At 53.2% G+C, this 21,767-nt stretch overlaps 2 protein-coding genes across 10 annotated transcripts in view; both read right to left on the bottom strand.

The window, feature by feature from the left end:
• The window catches only part of CFAP65 (cilia and flagella associated protein 65), a 35,363-nt gene extending 33,186 nt beyond the window's left edge, over positions 1-2,177 (bottom strand). For 4 of the 9 annotated variants that reach the window (XR_007155250.1, XM_047873873.1, XM_047873879.1 and 1 more), the window contains exons 1-3: positions 2,099-2,174; positions 1,187-1,584; positions 204-254 (exon numbers count right to left, since the gene is read on the bottom strand). The gene's annotated coding sequence lies outside the window, so the exon portion shown is untranslated. Of the gene's footprint in view, positions 1-203; positions 255-1,186; positions 1,585-2,098 lie in introns of all 9 variants that reach the window. The other 5 variants (XM_047873877.1, XM_047873875.1, XM_047873878.1 and 2 more) reach the window with 5 other exon arrangements.
• A 12,198-nt stretch (positions 2,178-14,375) lies between these two features.
• IHH (Indian hedgehog signaling molecule) lies at positions 14,376-20,818 on the bottom strand. Its single transcript, XM_047871438.1, has 3 exons — positions 20,180-20,818; positions 17,494-17,755; positions 14,376-15,808 (listed from the first exon to the last, which is right to left on the bottom strand). The coding sequence occupies exons 1-3, from the start codon at positions 20,489-20,491 to the stop codon at positions 15,150-15,152; spliced, it is 1,233 nt and encodes a 410-aa protein (XP_047727394.1). The 5' UTR covers positions 20,492-20,818; the 3' UTR covers positions 14,376-15,149.
• Between the last annotated feature and the right edge of the window lie 949 nt (positions 20,819-21,767).

Below are 21,767 nucleotides of genomic sequence, written 5' to 3'. Positions count from 1 at the left end.
CTTGCTGGCTTTGGAACCAAGGTATGAGTGACACCATGAGGAATGAGCCTGAACACAAGATCCAGCACTTTGCCCAGGAGCCTAGAAATTCACCATGCAGGAAAGGGACTTGGGGATGAGGCCCGTGCAGCTCTGCCTGCCATGGCCACAGTTGGCATTTCTCAGTCAGTCCCCAGTGAGTGTGACTAAAGCATTCACGTTACCTTTATCTGGATTTTGCTCTCTGCCTGTTGCTTCTGAGCGTGACTTGCCTCCTATGAGGAGGGGCAAAGAAGAGGTAAATGAGACTGGGTGGTTCTTGGTCTTTGGGGTTTCTTCCATCAGTATGCAACCTGTAGTCCAAGTTTAAAGTAAGCATTCACGGAAATAATCACTCAATCCAAGGATAAGTGAATCAACCTCTAGAGCAGAGGGATCCCTGGATAGACTGCAGCTGGAAATTATATGCAAATATATGTGAGTGTTATATGCAAATCATATGCAAAATGTCATGTATCTGGAGAAGTGCTCTTTTCCAGGGAGAGAATCCACAGCATTCACGGAATACTCAGAGGGTGTTTGGCCCTGCTCTAGGAGACACACATGGATACTAAACTCCAAATCCCCTCTTCCTTTAGCAGACTTCCTTCAGCATACACACCCCAGTGTGGCTCCCATATTGGACAGCATCAATTTAATATCTTTTTGAGCATATATATATTTTTCAGACTCCACAGTGTCCTTCCCCACTTCTTTGAATAACAATCTCAAAAATGGTAACAACTTCTACTGACATTCACTGAGAACTTATGTGCCAAGCAGTGTTGTAAGGCCTTCTCATGAATTTTAATCTTTACATCATTTATGAGTAAATGTAAACTGTCTTTTATTTGGCCTAAAATTACTTCTTTTCAAGGTGAGGGTTCAACTCCTTATTATAACATATTACACTTTAGTAAACAATGTTATGGTCACCCTTTAAAAATTTATACAATTTCATCAGACACTCTCCATACTCTCCCCACCACCATCCAAAGCAAAAGATTCCGTTGACTCAGTTTTTCCTAACCAGCAACACCTCCAAACCTCTCCAGAAGAATATCTCAGGTTCATTCACTCACTCACTCATTCATTCATTCACTCACAAAACATTTACTGAGTGCCTGTTACGTACCAGTGCTAGGCAATGGACAGGCAAGACCCTTACCTTCAATTGTAAGGAGGACGGTTCAGGTGGAATCAAAGAAATGCAAGCTGGGGAGACAGGGAGGAGAGTCCCATTACTTTTCTGCTACTGGATGGCTTTGTAGTCCTGCCAGACTCATTACTGTCTGTGACCTCAGGGGATTCTATAGATAGTCACTGCCTTGGGGCTCTGAAAAAGTCTCCAATCATCACATATAGAAGAAATTAGAGACAATGGAGTAGAAATCTGGTCCAGATCAGGTTTTAGGGTTTAGGGAAGTGAACGATGATCTTGAAGCAAGGAGAGCTGGGTTCCAGCATCTGCCCAGGTTTGTTGAGATGGGCAAGTTTCTCAATCTCCTTGAGTCTCAGTCGTCTCACCTAATGGGGATTATCTTATTTCAAAAAGTTGATGTGAACCTGGAATGAAATAGGGAATTTGAAAAAGCCCTAGACAAACCAATGTTACAATCATAATTACAATCGTAATTAACAATCATAACTTCCATACTAGCTTGAGCTACTCTTTCAAAAGACACACATCTGCAATCATTGTGAAGACACGGGCCAAGGTAGGGGTTGTTTTTAAATCCAATTTTCGAAACTTGAGGACTTAAAAACTATATATACATAAACTACATATATATATATATATATATATATATATATATCATCAGCTTCCTTTATCTGCTTCATTTCCAACCTAAACAATCTTAATATGATCAGTGGGAAAAGTGGTGGGTCGTCGTGTAGTGTGGAGTGGAAAGAAATTGGTAAAATGAAGTGATCAAAATACTTAAAGCTGTTCCTCCTTTCTCTAAGAGATCCCAGGCTGATCTCGCCTCAGTCTCGGTCCCACAGGGGGTCTCTAAGGGACATGGAGGGGACCCCTGGCCACAACTTCCCAAAGGAGGCGGTCTTCCAGGACAGATACCTTCTTTGGCCGCTCGCGCCGTTCCCCTGGTCCTGGGACCAACTCTCAGAACTCACTCCGCCTCCATGTTGTCGTCTCCCTAGATACAGGACGCTCAAAGCACAGCGTTTCTTGGTATCCCAGGACAACGACGGCAAGCCGAATGAGTCAAGGCTCAAAGAAGGCGAAAGCTCAGTCCAATTTTAATGTTTACCTTATTTTTTATTCTCTGACTTTCCCTGCATAGTAGTCACCGCGCTTCTACCAATCGCAGCATGTAATGTATAGTCTCCAATTGTCGTGACATCCCTGCAATCCTGATTTAGTCGACGACCAAATTCATAGGAGGTTAACTCCATTGGCTCCTCACTGGAGTACGAGCAGTTCCAGTTCTTTCCGGACGCGCGATGGTGACATAGGGTCAGAATCTCAACCGGAACTTCAGTCTGTGATTGCGATTATTAACTTAAAAACACCCCGTAGTCATTTCTCATTTGTCTATTACTTTACAGCTGGATTCTTCTTGCCAGTGGGAGAGAATGTGTCCTATCCATTTCCTGCCGGTTTTTCCTCCTCCCAAGCACCAAGCTAACTCTTTTCTAGGGGTCTGGAAGTTAATGTATGAAGAAAGCATTGTTGTACTAAAGTGATTTTTGGAAGCCCATTTGTTGATTTGTCTGCATTTGCTTTGGAGAAGGTGTCTGTTAAATAACAAAAAGCCAAGGGAGTAAACTTTATTTTTTTTTTAATTTTTTAAAATGTTTATTTATTTTTGAGAGAGAAAGAGACGGAGACAGAGCTCCAGAGGCAGAGGGGCAGAGAGAGAAGGAGACACAGAATCAAAGCAGGCTCCAGGCTCTGAGCTGTCAGCACAGAGCCTGACGCAGGGCTCGAACTCACGAACCGTGAGATCATGACCTGAGCAGAAGTTGGCCGCGTAACCAACTGAGCCACCCAGGTGCCCCGGGAGTAAACTTTAAAGATCTACTTGGCTTTTTTAATCGATTCGAGAAGTGGGCAGCATCCCATAGACCAAATAGAGAGGAGCTCTGAGGAGTTGTGCAAAATGGAAGGTTTTTAAAGACAGGAGGGTGGGACAAGATGTTATTAGCAAAAAAAAAAAAAAAAAAAGGACTGTTTCAGGCAAGATCACCTTCCCTTATGGGGAAGGACAAGGGGTCTTATTGCAAATTACTTCATCTTCCTTTGGGGGTTGAGGAAGGCACATGTGGCATGACATATTACCTCATTGGTGCTGACCAGAAAGTTCCTGTCTTACATGTTAGAACTACATTTCAGGGGGAGGTTGAAACTTGGCCTAAGTGACACCCATTTTGGGCCTGCGGTTTTGTTTTTCACAGAACTCATTTGCTGAAGACTTCTTAGGTGGGTGAGCTGAAAGCCTCAAAGTTCACTCATGGACAATTAAAGATGTTTCACTATCCAGGACAGTGATGGGGGGTGCGGTGTTAGAGGGAGAGACTTTAGTGAGTCTGGGGGGGGGGACCCAGAAAATAAATTCTCATTTGGGAAAGTTGGCATTTGCTTGTGAAAGTAAACAATGGACTAAGATGACAATGTGGCCCCAGTTGGCCTGGGAGATCACATGGCCAGAAGCTGGCTGAACTGGAGGGAAGGGGCAGGCCACAGGGCTCATTAACTTATGTCAGCACCATTAGATTTGGAATTTTCTTGGGATCAAGGAATGTGGAACTCAGTGAGTTTTTCAACAGTTTTAACATTATTCTCAGAATCTGAAACCTGCACTTTGGACATGACCACTTCTATGCTATTTGTAGTTTCTGTAATGATTTCCTTTTTGTTTTCCTCTAAACACTTTTTGAAATGGTCAACCTGACTCAGCTGGACCTTAAGGACAGGGAAAGGGACCTGTTTTTCCACTCTTGGGCCAAAAAGAAATGGGAGCAGTGACTCTGGGGGCAAGGCTTGGTAGTAACCTCAGGAATCCCAGCAATAAAACCTCAAGAAGGTGAGAAAGCACACGCTAGGAGCCATGTGTCCTTATGCTTCTTCACTGAAGGAGTGTCCCTCCAGAGCTCTGGTGTGCCCAAACCTTGGTAGGTTCTGGGCTTGGGATAATGAAAGGATATTCTTAGTAGGGCTCCTGTGGGTTCCTCTTCTGTGGAGCTGTGGCTGCCTCCTGAGAGCTCTGCTGGAGAGTGACCTTGACTGACATAGTGGACTCCCAGGGAGGGATCCAAGCCAGACTTTACTCCAAGAGGCAAACAACATGGAAAGGGGTGTGACAAATGATTGAGTCTCAGGAGGAAAGAGGAAGCTGGGTTTGCTTTGGAAGTCCCACTTTTCAGGAACTCAGAACCCATGGGAAAAAATGGGTGCTAGGTCCTGGTTACTGTATCTTCCAGGGACCCAAGAAAGACAACAGGGTGGGTGTTGCTTGGTTCAAGACTGTGAGCAGGGGGTGGGTGATGATTCAGGAAATTGATGAAGACCAGGATGAAGGAGAAAAGGAGGAAGGAGGATGGATAGTAGACAAACTTGCATCCTTTTGTTTGGAAACTGTGGTTGGCTGTAATAAAGATAAAGCACAAACTCAGTAATTTTGGCTTTAGCACACTGAAAAATATTTTTTCTAAGCACCCCCCTTCCCTAGCTGAATAGAATAGAGGAGATTCTGGGCCGAGAAATGTCAGGCTGAGATTAATCCTGACTGTGACTGTGTGACTTTGAACAAGTCACATAACCTTTCTGAGCCTCTGTTTTCCTCGACTGTTACCTGGTGATAATGATCAAAAGGCTGGTGTAGTGATTGAATGATCTGGCATGTAAGAAGTATTTGACAGATGGTAGGCAATCAACAAAAAAATGTGCATGCATGCACAGAGGTTGGTCACTGACACTAAGTGGAAGGCCCGTATAATTAAGCCACTTGGTTTTCTGTGCACCCTCCCCTCCTACCACCTCCCAGCCTCTCTGCTACATACTGGAGAGGCAGAAAGTTTTTCTCCTCTCCACATCTCCCTCATTTTTTTCTACAGAAGGAGGCTGCCTTGGTGCTCTGGGATGGAGAAAAACAAAAGGAGGTTCCAGGGTGATTTCCTGTCCAGCTGGCAAGTCAGCCCAACTCCAGCACATGCAAAGTCCTCTCCACCTTCCTTTCCTGCAACTCTGATTCCACTTCCAGTGTTGGTTCTGAAATAAGGTCTGAATCCAAGATATACTTAACTTATGGAGGGAGAGGAGGAGGTGAGTCCCCCCACAGAAATTTCTGACCTCTGAAATTAGTGAGGTAAGTCTTCCAATCCCAGCCTGATGGGTGAAGAGTGAGAGAAAGCTGTAACTAAGAGGGTCACTAGGGGTAGTTTGGGGGCTGGATCTAGGAGCAGGCATGGAGCTCTCTCTGTATTAGAGTGCCATGGTCCTCTGAAGCTGCTAGGGGTGGGGAGCATGTGTCAAGAGGTTGATGGCACCTCCAGCCTGAAAGAGCTGCCAGAGCACAAAACTGGCAGGGACTTGGGAGAAGACTATCATATCACAAGAGAATTCAAATGAAAGAGTTCCATTTTGCCTAAGAACCCTCCCCACTTCCCACATAGGGTTTTCTAATTCTTTTGTGCCAACCCAAACTCCCTAGATAACTTCCTCCCTCTATTTGTTGTCCCTACCAAATGGTAGATAGACATAAAAGTCAGCATGAGGGGGATGGAGGGAAAAGGACATGAGGCTTAATTCCAGAAGACTCAAGTTCAAGCTTGGGCTCTACCTTTTGATAGCTGAGTGATTTCAGGCAAACTATTAAATATTCCAGATGCTCACTTTCCTCATCTGTAAAATGGGGGCAAACAGGGATAGTATTCAAAATTCTTAACAATTGGTAAAGGTATGGATGCCGACATATGAGAATGGATACCAGCTGGCCTTAGAGCTGAACAGGTCCTGGTGGTTCACATTGTGCCAGGCTTTAACCCTTTAGTTGCTGGGTCATGGGGAAACATGGCGAGGGGACAGGGAAAGCAGCCACAGCAGTGGAGGACTCAGTCAGTGACTATTTCCCAACTGGTACAAAAGTATTTCCAGATTTTAACAGCCAGTATAACTATACTGGATAGCACTGGTTGCAAATGAGACCTGAGGAAAAATCCTACCTCACTGGATACTGTACACACAGTTATTTATTTCAAGCCAAAACTTGAAGTGTCTCCCCCTCTGGTTCCTCCTCGTTGGTGAAGGATCTGTCACCACATCTAACTGCTCTTTCTTTCTAGTCTAGCAGTGTTCCTTCTCTGTTAGCTTTCCCACCTGTCTTCCCCTAGACCATCTCCTATTCTCCAGCTACATGCCTGTCTGGCCAGCACCATGGACAGCTCTGGCTGACCAGCCCATCCCCTTCCTCCTGCCTTCTATGCCCGCTTCTCTGCCACACCCCAGTGGGTCATCCTTGAGGAGACAGTACAGTGCAGTGATTAAAAACAAACTCTGGAGTAAAGAAGTTTGGCTTTGAATCCCAACTCCACCAACTCTCAGCTGTATGATCTTGTTCTTTTGCTTCTGCAAAACCCAGTCTGCTCATCTGTAAACAGGGAAAACTAACAGCTACCTGAAAGGTTGTGAGGTATAAGTGTGATAGAAGATTTAAAGAACTTAGCACAGTGCTTGCCTTATTATATGTTCTAAATAAGGGAAGCACATTATTTTGTGACTTTCCATTCTATTTAATTCCTCAAACCCTTTTCCAATCCATTTCTGACCAGGGTTCCCTCTCAAGTGCAAGTGCCATAACGTGATCACTGGCTCAGTACAGCTGGCCTCCTTGGGACTTCAAGGATGGTAAGGGAGCCCATCTTTGACTGATCCATGATGTTATGACTTTGTTAGACTTTTTTGTATGTTTAAATTTTTGAGTTAATTTTAGATGTATAGAAGCATCACAAAAATAGTACAGAGTTCTCATAAACCCTTCACCCAACCTCCCCTTAGGTTAACATCTCACATGACTGTAGAACACTTACCAAAACTAAGAAATTAGCCTTGGAACAACACACAGTATTCATGAAAGTAGAGAATTTATTTATTTAATTTCATAAGTTTGTCCACTGATGTCCTTTTCTTATTTTAATATCCAATCCAGGATCTTACCTGGGGCATTTCTGAGTCTTTCCTTGTCTTTCATGACCTTGACTCTCTTAAAGAGTACTGCCAATTATTTTGTAGAATGTTCCTCAATCTTGGGTTTGTTTCTTGTGATTCGAATAAGGTATGTATTATAGGGAAGCCTAATACAGAGGTGATATGCCCTTCTCAGTGCATCATATCAGAGGGCACATGGTGTCAATATACATTATTGGTGATGTTAACTTTGATTACTTGACAAAAGTAGTGTCGGGATTGTTCACTGTCAACTTGCTATTTTTCTCTCTTTATTAGATTTTGCATGTGCATCTCTAGGATTAAGAGTTCAAAAACCAAGAAGCCTCTCCTCAAGTAAACTTTCTACCCTTACACTCCCAACCACTCCCCAAAACATACCCATTCCCTATCATCTGCCTGGTCACTTTCCTCTGAGTTTTCTTTTTTTTTTTTAATGTTTTTTTCAATGTTTATTTATTTTTGAGAGACAGAGATACAGTGTGAGCAGGGGAGGGGCAGAGAGAGAGACACACACCGAGTCCGAAGCAGGCTCCAGGCTCCGAGCTGTCAGCACAGAGCCCGATGTGGGGCTCGAACTCACGAAAGGTGAGATCATGACCTGACCCAAAGTCGGACACTTAACTGACAGAGCCACCCAGGTGCCCCCTCTGCATTTTCTTAAGTTGGGCATTTGGAGGCAAGCTCAGTAGCCAAATCCAAACATACCTGGAGTTTATAAGGACAACGGGGTGCTTCCAGTCCATTTTCAGGGACTTTTTTTTTTAAGATTTTTTAATGTTTATTTTTGAGAGAAAGAGTGAGCAGGAGAGGGGCAGAGAGAAAGGGATACAGAAGATCCAAAGTGGGCTGCACTGTCAGTGCAGATCCCAGTGCAGGGCTTGAACTCATGAACCATGAGATCATGATCCTAGTCCAAACCAAGAGTCAGACACTTAACCGACTGAGTCACCCAGGTGCCCCTTCAGGGACCTTCTTGTTGAGACCCTGCAAGTTTCTGTGTGCAGGAACACTCAGAGAAAATGTGACCAGCAAATGCCCATAGAAATGTCCAGACTATCTCCAGATCTGGCCTCAGCTCTTGAGCACTTTATTCAACACCTAACATTTTGGGTTTTTAAAAATCTCTAATAGCATGCTTTTTATTTGGCGATGGATGACTCCTTATTACCCACTAGCTCAGATCCATGAGCTTCCTTCCTTCCAGAAGGCTCTTCACTTCTCCAAGAATTTGCTATCATGGGAGATCCTGCCCCTAAAGCAGATACATAACATTCTTCTAATCAATTGACTGTGGAAAGATCTATTTACCCAACACTTGAGTTCAAGCCCCATGTTGGGTGTAGAGATTACTTAAATAAATGAGAATTTAGAAGAAGAAGAAGAAGAAGAAGAAGAAGAAGAAGAAGAAGGGGGAGGAGAAGGAGGAGGGGGAGGAGAAGGAGGAGGAGGTGATGATTAAGAGGCATCACACCTCTTCCAGCCCAATGGTGACTCCATTTTTAAAAACTTTTGTGTAAAAGTGTGTTTAAGGCCTCAGAAGATGCCTTCATAAGTTCCTCTTTGCCCTTTGTTCTGGTTACTATTGCTGTGTAAGAAATCACTCCAAAACTTCAGAGTTCCAATCACACATTTTATTTTGCTTATGATTTTTTTTTCAGGAATTCAGGAAGGGCTTGGCCAGGCAGTTCTTACTTGGACTCTCTCATGTAGTTACATTTAGATGTTGGCCAGGGCTGCCACCTGAAGGCTCCATTGGGTTGGACACCCAAGATGGCACACTCACATGGCTAACAGTTGATTTTGGCTGTGGTCTGGAAGCTAGTCTATCTGTAGCCTCTCCAGCTAGGCAATCTCAGAGCTATATGGCCTTTTCCTGACCTAGCCTCTGGCCAGATTCAAAAGGAGAGGAAGTGTCAAACAATTTGTGGACATATTTTAACCATTGCCACTCCCACCATGGGATCCTCTCACAGCTTCTAGAACATTATTCCTCCAGTTCTTCCCTGGCCGGTTCTTGGCCACCCCAGCCCCATCAAATCTTTTAGGTTGAGGCTGGAAATGCCTTCCTCCCATTCCTCTAGGATTGATGACTCATCAGTTCCCACCTCCTTCAGTTTGCTGCTGCAGGGCTATCTGGGTTCTGGTCTGGACCCTGCTACTGTGTGACCTTGGGTAAGTAACTTCACTTCTCAGGGCCTCAGTTTCTTCTCTGTAAAGTAGGAATTAGAAACATCACTTCACAGGCTGTTAGGATTTTATTTTTTATAAGCTTTTTAAAAAGTTGAGAGAGAGAGAGAGAGAGAGAGAGAGAGAGAGAAAGAGAGCAGGGGAGGGGAGGGGCAGAGAATGAGGGAGAGAGAATCCCAAGCAGGACACGATCCCACCAGCCGTGAGATCATGACCTGAGCTGAAATCGAGAGTTGGATGCTCAACTGATTGAGCCACCCAGGTGCCCCCAGGCTGCTAGAATTCTAAAAGATAATGTAAATGGAAAACTTAGCACAACTGATGCTCTTAATTATGAAAGAAATAACTGTGGGCAAGGCATTTTCCCTCTTGGAGAGTTTATTTCTGAAATGGGAATAATTCTCTCAACCCAATCTCCCATGCAGATGAGAGAGGGTCTTAAATGAACTGCAGGAAGGGTCAGCCCAGAGGTGGAGATTTCCTGACTCTAACCTGGCCAGGAAGCCCCCTGCATCTATTCCCTTCTGGGGCCCCAAGCGATGTGCGTGCGTGCGAGGTGGCCGGGGTGTGGCTTGGGGTGGTGTAGCACACAGGGCGAGCCATTATCTGCCCCACCGGCCTTATCAGATCCGGGCTGGCCACAACTCAGCCCCATGGAACAAAGAGGCTTTGAGATCCAGGCAGGGGTGTGGGACGTGGGGCCAAGCCCCAACAGGCACATTCCGCTCAGGGGGCAGAGGGCACGGGGTAGGGGAGTCGCCGCCAACCCCTACCAGAGAGGTTTCCCCATGGAGGCAGGGCCCCCTCTGAGGTGGGGAGCAGGGGCCTCTACCCTCCACCATGAGCCACCATTCAGACTTCTTTGGGGCATTTCCTGCTCCAGCACTTTCCACCAGGCCCGCAGCTCCGCCCCTTCCATGGGGCACAGTGTCCCCTACCCTCGCACCCCATCCCTTCACTCCCCACCCAGCTCCCGTTTCCCTTCCTGGCACCTTTAGTCCCAATCACACCATCTCCCAGTTCCTGAGCATGCCCTGCGCCTCTCTACGATCTGTTCCCAATAATCCGTCCATTTACCTTTGCCCCAGTCACTCGAGTCCAGAAGGCAGAAGCCCAAAACCACTTCCAGAAGTCCCCGGTCATTGCCCTCATCCTGTCACTCATCCTGTCCCCACCCCCGTCTAGGCACTCTGCTCTGAGCTCCTGTGTGACACTGTAGGGAACTCCAAACTTTAATCACTCTTGGAATCAGCTGAGCCTGGCAGAGGCTGTCGGGGTACATTACGTACAGGCTCTAGGCTGGGCAGGCAAGCCAGGGCTGAAATCCAGATGTGTTGGTACCCCAGTCTGCCCCCTGCACTAGGCTCTCTCCTAAATGGACTTGCTGGCACCACGCCAGAAGAGTTGCTGTTTCTAGTTGGATCTCTATGGGGGGCAGGGAGGGATTTGCTAAATTTTTTAATGGAGGGGCTCCTATTTCCAGTTCACACACACCAGCTGCAGAGGAACCAGTGCTAGCAACAGGCCTGGTTGTCTAAAGGATTGATGCGTTCAGCTCCAGCCTTCACAGCACAGCAATGCAGACTATCAAAAACCATCCCCAAGGCAGTGTCTTCAGGTGAGTGCAGTCCTGTGCAGCTTGGGAAGAGCCATGCCCAGGATGACTGGGTCTCTCCAAACAAGAGAGAAGGCTGCAGGGACAGCTAGGGAATGGGTACCTGAGAGGGCACGTCTGCACAGAGAAGTAGGAGACCAGGGTGCAGTGGCTCTGTGTTGAGGGCAGTCTGTCCAGGCGGCTCTCTAGGCCTCCCAGCCAGGTTCCCCCACTTTGCCTCCTGTACCCCAACACTCCAGGTCTCCCTATCTCCACGTCTCCCGGAGGACTTGTGGACTCAGGTACCAGTGTTGCATTTGCTTAGACTGGGCTATAAGGGCTACTCTGAATCTCCTCCCTATGCACTCCTGATTGGGGGATGGGCAGGCAGAGACAGCAGGAGCCTGGAGGGTTCCTAGAACCTGGTTAGACCAGCGTGGGGCATTGAGAAGAGAGGATATCTATATGGGAAAGCCCTGGATATCTCCCTTACAGGTGCAGACACTGAGGCCAGAGAAGAGCCACGGTCAAGGGCTTTGGGCACAGGGGGAGCTAGATCTCATGTTTAAACACCTGAAGTTAAGCCCTTTCTTCAACCTCACGGCTCACCCAAACTGGCTTCAAGTCCTGGCCATTCTACTCCTAAAATCTACAATCCATCAACTTCTTTCTGACCCCTGAGCCACCTCTTCAACCCAGGTCACCAACTTCTCTCCCCAATAAATGGACTCCCTGCTTCCACAGCTGCCTTCTCTGACCGTCCTCCACACTGCACCTGGGCGAGCTCTCTGAAACAATCTAGTCGTGAGCTTCCCCAGCTTCAAACCCTCAGGCCCTCCCCAAGCCCTCAGGATGAAGTCCAAATGTGTGGCATACAAGGCTGTGTGTCATCTGATCCCTGCCTACCTCTTTACCTCAGTTTTGTCAAGCCCACATAGCTTTGTGAGGCTGACCTGGTGGCAGTTCCTCCAAGCCCCCAGGCTCACTCAAGCCCCACGTTGTTGCATTTACTGTGTCCTCAGCTTGGATCCTTTCCTTTACTTGCCTGCCAGGCAAACCCTCCTACCTACCTGCCCAGGAAATCTTCCTAGCTCTCAGCCTCTTCATGGCATTCCCATAGCCCCTGTGAGAGGTCATCCAAAGCACTCAGCACACAGCATGGATATGTCTCCCCATGCTTCTTCCTCCCACCCAAGAATTCACTGATGGGGGGACTACTGCTTTCCCTCACTCTGGCACAGGACCTGACACAAGAATGTCTAGTAAACAATGACTGAACAGGTGAATGCAGGTCACAATTGTGGACACAGCAGCCTTGGGGATTGTACTTGACCCTGAGAGGAGAGGCAGGCATTGGGTCAGTAGATGCCTGGGCCTGGGAAGCACAGTTGACCCTCCTCTGGGCCTTGGCATTACAGACATCGGGGTGAGGTAGGCTCTGGTGGGAGGGATTGGGACTATGATACTGCAGTGCTGGAAGATGACTTCCCTGGCTGTCTCCCCATATCTCCCTGCTCACACAGTCTACTCAGATCTGATCCCAGGGTTCCCAGAAAAGCCACTGGGCACCCCACTTCCACTCCAAGTTTGGTTTTTGAGGTCTGAATTCAGATCAGTGTTGGGTTTTTTTCTGAGTCTTTGCAGCCTTCTCTATCTGAAGAATAAGTGTGTTTCCGAAGGAGGCCCATCTAGAACAGAAAGATTTGGGGACACCAAATGGTTCTGGGTCTGCAGGATGGAGAGTACTCAGACTCAGTAGGAGAAGCAGCTGGACCCCCATAGGGGAAAATCTCTCTCTCGTCTTCTCACTCACCAAATGTGTGGCATACAAGGGTCTGTGTCATCCTTCCCCTCCCTTCACCCCCTCCCCCACACCCATGAAGAATGTCATTAAGGGAGAGAATGTAAAAATGAATAGACAAAAGTATCTTGACCTTAATCTTCCATTTTTCTGTTTTTTACTGTAAAGGAGTTCACGGACATTCTGGTTCTTTTGAGCCTTGTCCATGAACCTCTGCCATGGGTCCATTCTAGATGTGCTGACAAAGCTGACTTCCAGGCCTGAAATGCTGAGAGGACCCAAGTTCACCAAAGAAAAAGCCTTGTGGTCAAAACAGTGGGCCCAAAAGCCAGATGGAGGGGTGTGAATCCTGCCTCTTCACTAGCTGTGTAATCTCAGGCAAGTTACTTAACCTCCTCCAGCTTCTGTGTTCGTCTGGAACATGGCAATATGAAAACATACACCACATAGTGTTGTATGAGAATGAAATAATGCTCTAAATATAAAGCACTTAGAACAACATCTGGTGATAGTTGGCCTTCATTGAATGACAGCACTTGTCATTATAGCTTGTGGGGGCCTATTTCCTCCCAGATGACACAGTCTCCAGGGCAACTTCTCTGGAGTTTTCCTCCATGGAGGTGGGGGAAGGAGGAGGTAAGAGTCTGAGCATTCATCCCTAACATAGTAATCTCTGTAAGAGGACAGAAGCTGGGCAGTGGTATGTTTTAGCAACGGGCTGTTCACAGTCGGGAGAACTCTACTTTGTAGCATACACCAATTTTGACGGTGTGAATACTCCCACCATGCCCTATATCAACTGGCTTATGAAATTTCTGAGAATTTAACAAGTATAACGCTGGACCTGGGACTCTCAGCTGATCTGTAGCAAGTACAGGAAAACCTGCCTTGGCATAGAGAGACCCAGAAAAAATGAAGGGAGTCTCCTTGTCTTGACAATAAACTGGGCCTTTTCTAGACTAAGCAGTGTTTCTCAAAGTGTGGTCCATGGACCATCCGCCATGTTCGTTATTTGTAAAAATTTCCTGGGCCTCGCTCTGGATCTATTAAAGCAGAATTGTTTGGATGGACCCAGGAATCACTTTTAAACAAACTGCCCAGGTGATTCTGAGATTTGAGAACAGCTAGGTTAGGGACTCCTGAGTTCTCCAAGAAGTCAGAAGGGGCCACAAGGCAGATGTGAATTCTACAAAATCTGCTCGTACCATTGGTCCGTTATTCACACTGAAGGATGAGAAACAGGCCCCGAGAAAGACTTGAGTAAGCAAGAAAAGTGCCTCGACAGGCCCAGTGAGGTGGTTCTAGATGAGTGAAGTGACCATGGGCTAGTTACCTCCATTCTCTCTCTGGTCCAACAGTGTTTAGGGCAAACTTTGAGATCAGCATGGGAAGGCCTTGCCTGGCACAGAGCCCAGTTCTCTGTGGCAACTTTGCTGGGCTTCTTGGTGAAGAAGGGCCTGTAGTAAAGGTGGGAGCATGGGAGTTTCTGTCCTTGGAAGAAGGTGAGCACACCCTTGAACCGACCCACCCGTGGCTCCAGACTCTGTGTTGGCCCTGCTCAGCATCCTAGACTCTATGGCTCTAACAACTTAAATAATTTTTATTACAAAAGGAAGAAAAGACCAAAACATCCCCAAAATTCTCCCATGGGCTTCCCCCTCCGAGCCAATAAATAAGGTGGGGGAGACTGACCGGAGAGGGGGGTGAGGGTCATGGTTCAGCAGAACAGGGAGCGTAGCCTGGGCAGGGGCAGAGGACATCCAGCCTGCTCCCCTGGTCCTGGGCACTATGATCACATTGGCTGGAACAAGGAACTCTGCCCACTGACAGCAACAGTCTCTGTCCCGAGGAGTGTGGCCAGGGAGGAAGGTCATGCCTCAGGATGGCCAGACTGGCTGCCCCACCCTGCGGCCTTCTCAGTTCTGGGCAGCAGGTGTTGAGTCCAGCCAGCTCCCTGCTGGCTCCCAGGGAATCTAGCAGCATCGACTGAGGTGCAAGCCCACCTACGAGGGGCCTCAGACAGATGGAATGGGCCCTCCCCATTGGGGGAGGCAGGTATGAAAAATCGAAGTGAGAGCTGGCCAGGTGGGGGAATCCACTGTGCCAGCCTCAAGAGGTCTCTAGAATAGAAAGATAGACCACTCCCTCCCAACCAGCTTAGCTTGTAGCTCTGTCCCTACATCGAGGTGGGGTGGTCAACACTGGCATTGCCCAGTCAAGTCTCCATGGTGTGTCTGTGAAAGAGGAGATGGTGGGAACCAGTGCCCCCCACTCGGGTCCCTTTCAGGGCCAGTGTCCTCTCGGCGGGAAGGCCTTTGGACCACGTTAGGCAGCTGCAGGAGGGCAGTGAAGGGGTCTTCTCAGCTCCCTGGCCCAGCCATGCCCAGCGAGTGGAAGCTGCCCTCTTCCAACAAGAGCCGCCCCAGGCGGTAGAGCAGCTGGGGGTACCAGTGCACACCCTCCCCCGGGGTCCAGCTGCCCCACGCCAAGCTGTGAAACAGTCGCAGGGGCCAGAAGGCCAACTGAGCCAGACGGTGGTCAGCCACGGCCGCGAAGCAGGAGGCCACCACATCCTCCACCACCAGCGTCCCATGCCTTGTTAGTGGGGCATAGGCCCCCAGGGCCACGTGTGTGGAGACGGCTGCCACTCGGGCAGGTTGCAGGCCCGGCACCCCGGCCACCAGCACGTACTGGCCAGGCTGCACTTGGCTGGCAAATGTGGCCCGGAAGTGGGCCGCTGGTTCTGTGTGATTATTGGCGGTGAAGAGCAGGTGGGCGGGCGTGAGTGCCAGGCGGCGTGGGGGGTCCTGGGTCTCGATGACCCGGAAGGCCCTCAGCCTGTCTGGCTCGCGATCCAGGAAAATGAGCACGTCACTGAAGGTAGGGTTCCCATCCTCCCCCATGGCCAGCACCCGGTCTCCGGGTCTCACAGCTGACAAGGCCACACGTGCCCCGCTCTCTAGGCGCACCTGGGCTCCAGCAGGAAAGCAGCCACCTGTCTTGGCCGCAGCAGAGTGCTCTGTGGGAAGAAGGGACATGAAGGTGTTACTGCTGTGTCACAGCACCCCTCCCCAGAGCTCCTCTCGCTCCCAAAGAGCCCTCCCATCACCATATTCTGGCTCTGCTCCCCCCTTCCCGTGCAGCCTTGAATACACCCCAACCCACGATGTGATCTGTCCTCCTCCCCCGTCTAATCCTTTGCCAGTGAGAGGAGCATATTGTGGCTCCAAGACCCATGCGTGAGAAGGAAAGGGCCCTGCTGAAGCCCAGGCCAAGCCCCTGTCTGCTCGCTGTGAAGCAATGTTGTGGAGCAGAGAGGTCAGGGGTGAACTGAGCCAGGTGGTGGTCAGCTGTGACTTGAAACTCGAAAGCTACAGTCTCGTGGAGAAAGCACTGAGCTCCTCTGGGGTCTGGATGTCCTGTCATTTCTCACTCCTTGCTCAGACACTCCCCAAAAATTGCACTCTCAGGCTGACACCCCGAGTTCTGTCCCAGAGCTGGCCCTTGGAGTCCATATAGAAGCGAAAGGAGGGCCAGCCGTGGGCAGCTATAGACTTCTGGGGAGCCTCAGAGTGAGTGGTCAGGCCAGGGCGTGACTCAGTGGCAAGGGTAAAGTCACCGTCTTCAGTTCATGTGCTGGGTCCTTGTGCGGGGACAGGACACGGTGGCATTGGTGGGCGGGATGGTGAGCAGTGTTGTGGGTGGGAATAATGACGGAAGTGGCCACTCGGGGAGCTGGTGTCGGGCCAGTGTTCGCAGGTGAAGGGTGGACGTGACTTGAAGTAGATACAATTGGCAGGAAAGTGCTGGAGGGGAGGATGGGGGTGGGTCACCACAGTGTGCCCAGGTGGGTTCGGGAATAGTAAGCAGTGGGCCTGGTCTCATGTGCCAGGTCTTCAGGTGTGACTGCTACGTGGTGCCAGCATGGAGGGCTGTGCCTGAAGCCAGGTGGAGCCAGACTGGCAGTCACACGGGAACCATCTGAAGCATCCGTGATCAGGTTCAGTGTAGGTGACAGGGATGCTGACAAGATCTGAGGGAGGGGCAAGGCCCCAATGCCTGCCCATTCGGATCAACAAGGCGGCCAATCTGGGAAAATCCATTTTATTGAGTCCACTGTTTATTCTGCCCCTCGTGGCTGGCTTTGCCCCAAACTGTCCAGCTTCAGGGCCCCGAGGGAGAGGTTGGGGATGCCTGCACCCCCTGGAGGAGCATACAAAGTGCCCTAAAGGGCCTGACCTGCAGCAGGGTTGTGGGTTCTGAGTCTCTGGGCTCCCGGCTCCTGGTGAGGCATGCTGGTGTCTGGGCATAAGCTGGCCCTCGGCCCCTGGCCCCACCGCCCGCCTCCATTCTGAGTCATCTGAGTGGGAAAGCCATCTCTGTCCCAGCCTGGCTTCCTCCATCTGTCCAGCTTGCTCTGTCTTGCACCTCCTGCTGCAGGCTCTGGACTGTGGACCGCGAGGTCGGCCCCCAGCAGTGCTGGGACAGGGCCCTGTCTCCCTAGGCTCCTGCCATGACACTACCAGGCAGGGGGTGAGCAGGTGGTCACAAGCAGCAGTGGGGAGCGAGGCGGACGTCCTCTTCCCTGGGGTCCCCGCCTCCATCCCCTGGCAGGCCTCTTCACCTTCTGGGCAGCAGTGAGCCCTGTGCCTGCCCATGCCCTGCGGCCCCGGCCCCGGGCCCAGCCCCCAGGCAGCGGCTCACCGGACTTGACGGAGCAGTGCACGTGGGCCTTGGACTCATAATACACCCAGTCGAAGCCAGCCTCCACTGCCAAGCGCGCCAGCAGTCCGTACTTATTGCGGTCGCGGTCCGAAGTGGTAATGTCCACCGCGCGGCCCTCATAGTGCAGCGACTCCTCAGAGTGGTGACCGTCCTCATCCCAGCCTTCAGTCACCCTCAGCTTCACGCCGGGCCACTGGTTCATCACGGAGATGGCCAGCGAGTTCAGGCGGTCCTTGCAGCGCTAGGAGAGGAAAGCCAGCAGAGTTAGGGGGAGATGCCGGCCTGCGTGCAGGTGGAGGCGCGGCCTCGCCCCCGGCCTCTCCCAGAGTATCCGCTGGAGTTAGGAAACCAGGGAGGTTGTTCTGTCCCTCTCTTTTAGGAACAGGGAGCCCTAACTTGCTTCTTTCCCTTCTAGCGTCTGGCTGCTCCAGGGACCTGGACCGCACGGTGGCGCCACAAATCTGGAGGGCGTGTTGCGAGGTGCACCCTTGGGGCGACCTCCTCTGATAAGTGGTCCCTCCCTCCCACGCTCTTTCCCCTCAGATCGGGGTACTGATCCCTCCACAGACCCGGCTACACTGTTCCCGCGCCCAGTCCCTCTGTCCCACCAAGGCACCTGAAGGCCAGAAACCACCCTCTGCCCGCAGGGTGGGGGTGGTAGCGGAGCCGACCGCCTGCGGCTGGCCTGCTAGGCGTGCAAGGCCGGAGGTGCCCAGTAGGTGTCACCGTAGCCTCAGGGCTGAGGCCCCCCGACTCGGTCTGGAGGCGCGGCAGGTGCAGAGCGCCCCAGCAACGTGGGGGCGTGTTGGGAGGGGAATCCCGGCCGCCTGGATCTCTCCAGCGCCACAGAGTATTCCTGCTGGGACTTAAGATCCAAAAGTGACCCACACCCAATCCGAGGATGCAGAAGCCTGGAAACCAGAAGCCTGTGGAAATGCTAGCGCCCAGCCGGGCCAGATGGAGGGCGACGCGGAGTGTCCCCCGCAGGAAGGGGCGCACGCAAGGCTGATAATCCCAGGCAAGGTTCTCCCTCAGTCCAGAGCCTTCAGCACCTCTGCGCCGCCCCTATCAGGGAAAGGGCTGGAGAAACCGAGCCTCTGATCTCAGCGAGCCGGCTCCACGCTCTGTCTCACACGGGGTGGGAGTAGAGCCGCGCCTTGCGGGAAGGAGAGAGATCGACGGTCTGTGATGACTCCCCGCGTGCCTGCAGCCCAAAGGACCCTGCAGTTGGCTGGGGGGAGGGGACTGCGGGAGAGCCGGCCCTTTCACAGTCCGTGACTCGGGTGCGAGGCGCCGCCAAATGCGGACAGCCCATGTCTCAACCTACCCCCATCCCGCACAAAGGGGGCCCCACAGACCCTTGGACTCGGTCTCCCAGGAGCCAACAGCGGCTACAGCCCAAGGCCTGGCCGTCCTCTGGGCGAGCAGCCTAGCTGGGGAGCACACTGCCCAGGAAGGGAGCTCCGTGTGCTCCTTGCCTCCAGGCTTCTAGCCGCCCCCCCCCCCCTCCAGCTAAGTCGGCCCCGTGGGCCCCTGCTCCCCGCCCCTCTCCCCCTCCCCCGGGTCCAGAGCTGGGGAGCGCTGTCAATGATTGCCCAGCCCGTGGCCCGGATCCTTATCTGCATTCCTCGGCGCCCGGCCCGGCCCGGCCACCAGCCAACCTTCGGCCCCGACACCGGCCGGCCAGCCCCGGCGCCAGGGCGCAGGCTGAGGGCTGTGGTGGAGCTGTTCTTCCCAAAGCACCTAGGGAGCAGGCTGCCTGCATGCGGGGGAAGCCCCGGGAGACCACCGAGGAAGGGGATGTAGGTTTCTGATCCCTTGGGACCCCAGATGCAGGGAAGAAAGTCTGCTCCCCAGTGCCTGGGTTGAGCGGGTCCTGTTCCGAGCTTGCAGAAACTAGCTAGCGTTAGTTCTGCTCCCTCCCTCTCCTGGCATCCTAGCTCTTCTCTTTCAACACTCCCCGTCCCTGCCACCAAGCCCAGGGGTCCCCCAAGTTCGGTCCCAGAGCCCGAAGTTCTCGGCACCCCACCCTTAACCGCAGCGGCGCGGCTCAGCTCTTCGGGACAGACACGTGGGCTCGCCGGGCAAGTTCCCTTTCCCACCTCCGCCTCCCGGCTCAGCTCTTCCCGGCTGTCCCTAACCCCAGACCCGGGAGGGGGGTGGGGGGTGGGGTGAGGAACGCCGCTCCGGAGAGGGCAGCGCAGCGAACCAAGAGCGCGCGGGGAGGAACGGCCCTCTGCGCCCGCAGCTTCTTCGCCCTCAGGGGTGCCGAATGGAGAGGGGCGCAGCGGTGCGGAAGGTTAGGCCAGGAGGGACTGCGTGGGTCCCGAAGGCGCGGGAGGCGGCCGGGTCGAGGTACCTCCGGGTGCCGAGTCTGAGCTCAGCTGCCGGCGCTCTGGGGCAGTGGGGCTGCCGCCACCAGGCTCGGCCGTGGCGCTTGGCAGTGGGGCGCTCTTCTCCCACCTCCGGCGGGTCCGCGGGTGTCCGCACTGCCGCCGGGACCCCTGGCCGGCCCATCTTGGGCAGCAGGCGGCTGGGCTCGGCGAGAGGGGCAGGTGCCAGGGGGCGTGCCAGCCAGTCGAGAAAAGGTGCCAGGGGGGCGGGGAGGGCCGGGCAGGTGGCGGTGCTTCAGCGGCGGCGCCCTGCGAGGGCGGGTCGCGCTCACCTGGGTCATGAGGCGGTCGGCGCCCGTGTTCTCCTCGTCCTTGAAGATGATGTCGGGATTGTAGTTGGGGGTGAGCTCCTTGAAGCGCTCCGAGCTGCGCGCGATCTTGCCTTCATAGCGCCCGCTGGCGCCCAGCGTCTTCTCCGGCACGTTGGGGCTGAACTGCTTGTAGGCGAGCGGCACGAGTTTGCGCGGCGGCCGCCTCCGGCTGCCCACCACCCGGCCCGGCCCGCAGCCCCGCGCCGCCGGCACCAGCAGCAGCAGCAGGAGCAGGCAGAACCGCAGTCGGGGCCGGAGCCGGGCGGGAGACATGGCAGGGGAGCCCGGGCGAGGGGCGGGCGAGGGCGCCTGGTGGGCTGGTGGGTGGGCGAGTCGACGGGCGCGCTGCGGGGGCTCAGGCGTCCGGCTGGCTCCGGGGGGCTCCAGGTGGGGGCGCCATGGGCTGCGCGGCGCGGCGCAGGGCCGGCGGGACTCAGGTGCGGGGCGGGGGCCCGGGGCCCTGGCTGGTGGCGGCGCGCTGTCCCCCTCGGCGCCTCGACTCTGAGCTGCCCGGCTCGCCGGCCGCCAATAAATAGGCCGGCCCGTTTGTTTTGGCAACGCGGCGGCGGCGGGGGGCGGCGGGCGGCGGGGCTGCGGGCCGCCGGGCTGGGCTGGGCTGGCCGGGCCGGCGGGCTGGCGGGCCCCGCGGTTAGCACCCCGGCCCGGCGGTCAGGCGGCTCTGGCGGAGCGGGAGCTGCTGCCGTCTGCGGCGCAGCTCGGGGCCGAGTGAGAGGGGAAATGGAAGAGATCCGGGCTCGGGCCCCGCGCAGACCGCACCCTACCCATGTCCCTGCCTCCTGTGCGCTCGACAGCGAACCTGCAGCAAGGGCGGCACAGCCTCCTCCCCCTCGGGCGGGCGGCCCCGGCACCAGCCAGCCCTCGTCCCGCTCGCTCCTCCGCCGCGTCCGCCCGCCCGCTGCCCTCGGCGCCCCCTGCACTGCCTGAGTTCGCCCTCCCCGCCCGGACGCGCCCCACCCCGCCTGGGCCTCGCCTCTGGGCTCCCCGCGGCTCCGGGGTGCCCCGCCAGGCGCAAACCTCCCGGACAGGAGCTGCCACCCCCACAGAGACCGCAACCCACGGCGCGGCCGGACGCGAGGGGCGGGGGGCAGTGGCCGGACCGCACAGCCGCCTACGGTGTCCCCTGCGGGGAAGTAAAGCCAGAAGACGGGAGGCCGCCCCTAACCTGGTGCCCCACCCTGGCCCGGGAGACGCGCCCTCTCAGCGTGGTGGACTGAATTCTGTATCAACCCGGTGCACATCCCACGGCCACCGGGTGTGAAGCTGGGAGTGGGGCACCCAGCCTCATGAAGAGTCAAATCGGGCTTTTTGGTGGGTTTTGTTTTTTCTTTTCAGTTGGAAACACTATTAAAAAAACAGCAAAATGAAGTTACAAAGGGATGGGCCAAGGTGTGGAGAAGAGCAGCTAAATGATGACATCAGCTGGAGGAACTGACCACGTTAAAGACCCGGCAGCGCGGGGCTGGGGTTGGGGGGGCAGGGGCTTGCTGAGAACCGCAACAACGACTCACAGCTGCTGGCGTGCAAGGGC

Source organism: Prionailurus viverrinus, chromosome C1 (assembly GCF_022837055.1).
Source record: "Prionailurus viverrinus isolate Anna chromosome C1, UM_Priviv_1.0, whole genome shotgun sequence".
NCBI classification, from domain to species: Eukaryota; Metazoa; Chordata; class Mammalia; order Carnivora; family Felidae; genus Prionailurus; species Prionailurus viverrinus.
Note: the sequence above shows the minus strand (reverse complement) of the source record. Positions and strands in the feature narration are given on the sequence as shown.

Bases quoted from the DNA above. Each gene is read 5' to 3' on its own strand.
- IHH (XM_047871438.1), bottom strand. From the start codon at position 20,491: ATGTCTCCCGCCCGGCTCCGGCCCCGACTGCGGTTCTGCCTGCTCCTG. The intron at 17,756-20,179 runs GTGAGCGCGACC...TTCCTCTCCTAG, and splicing joins CCGACCGCCTCATGACCCAG to CGCTGCAAGGACCGCCTGAA. The intron at 15,809-17,493 runs GTGAGCCGCTGC...TTCTTCCCACAG, and splicing joins GCACTGCTCCGTCAAGTCCG to AGCACTCTGCTGCGGCCAAG.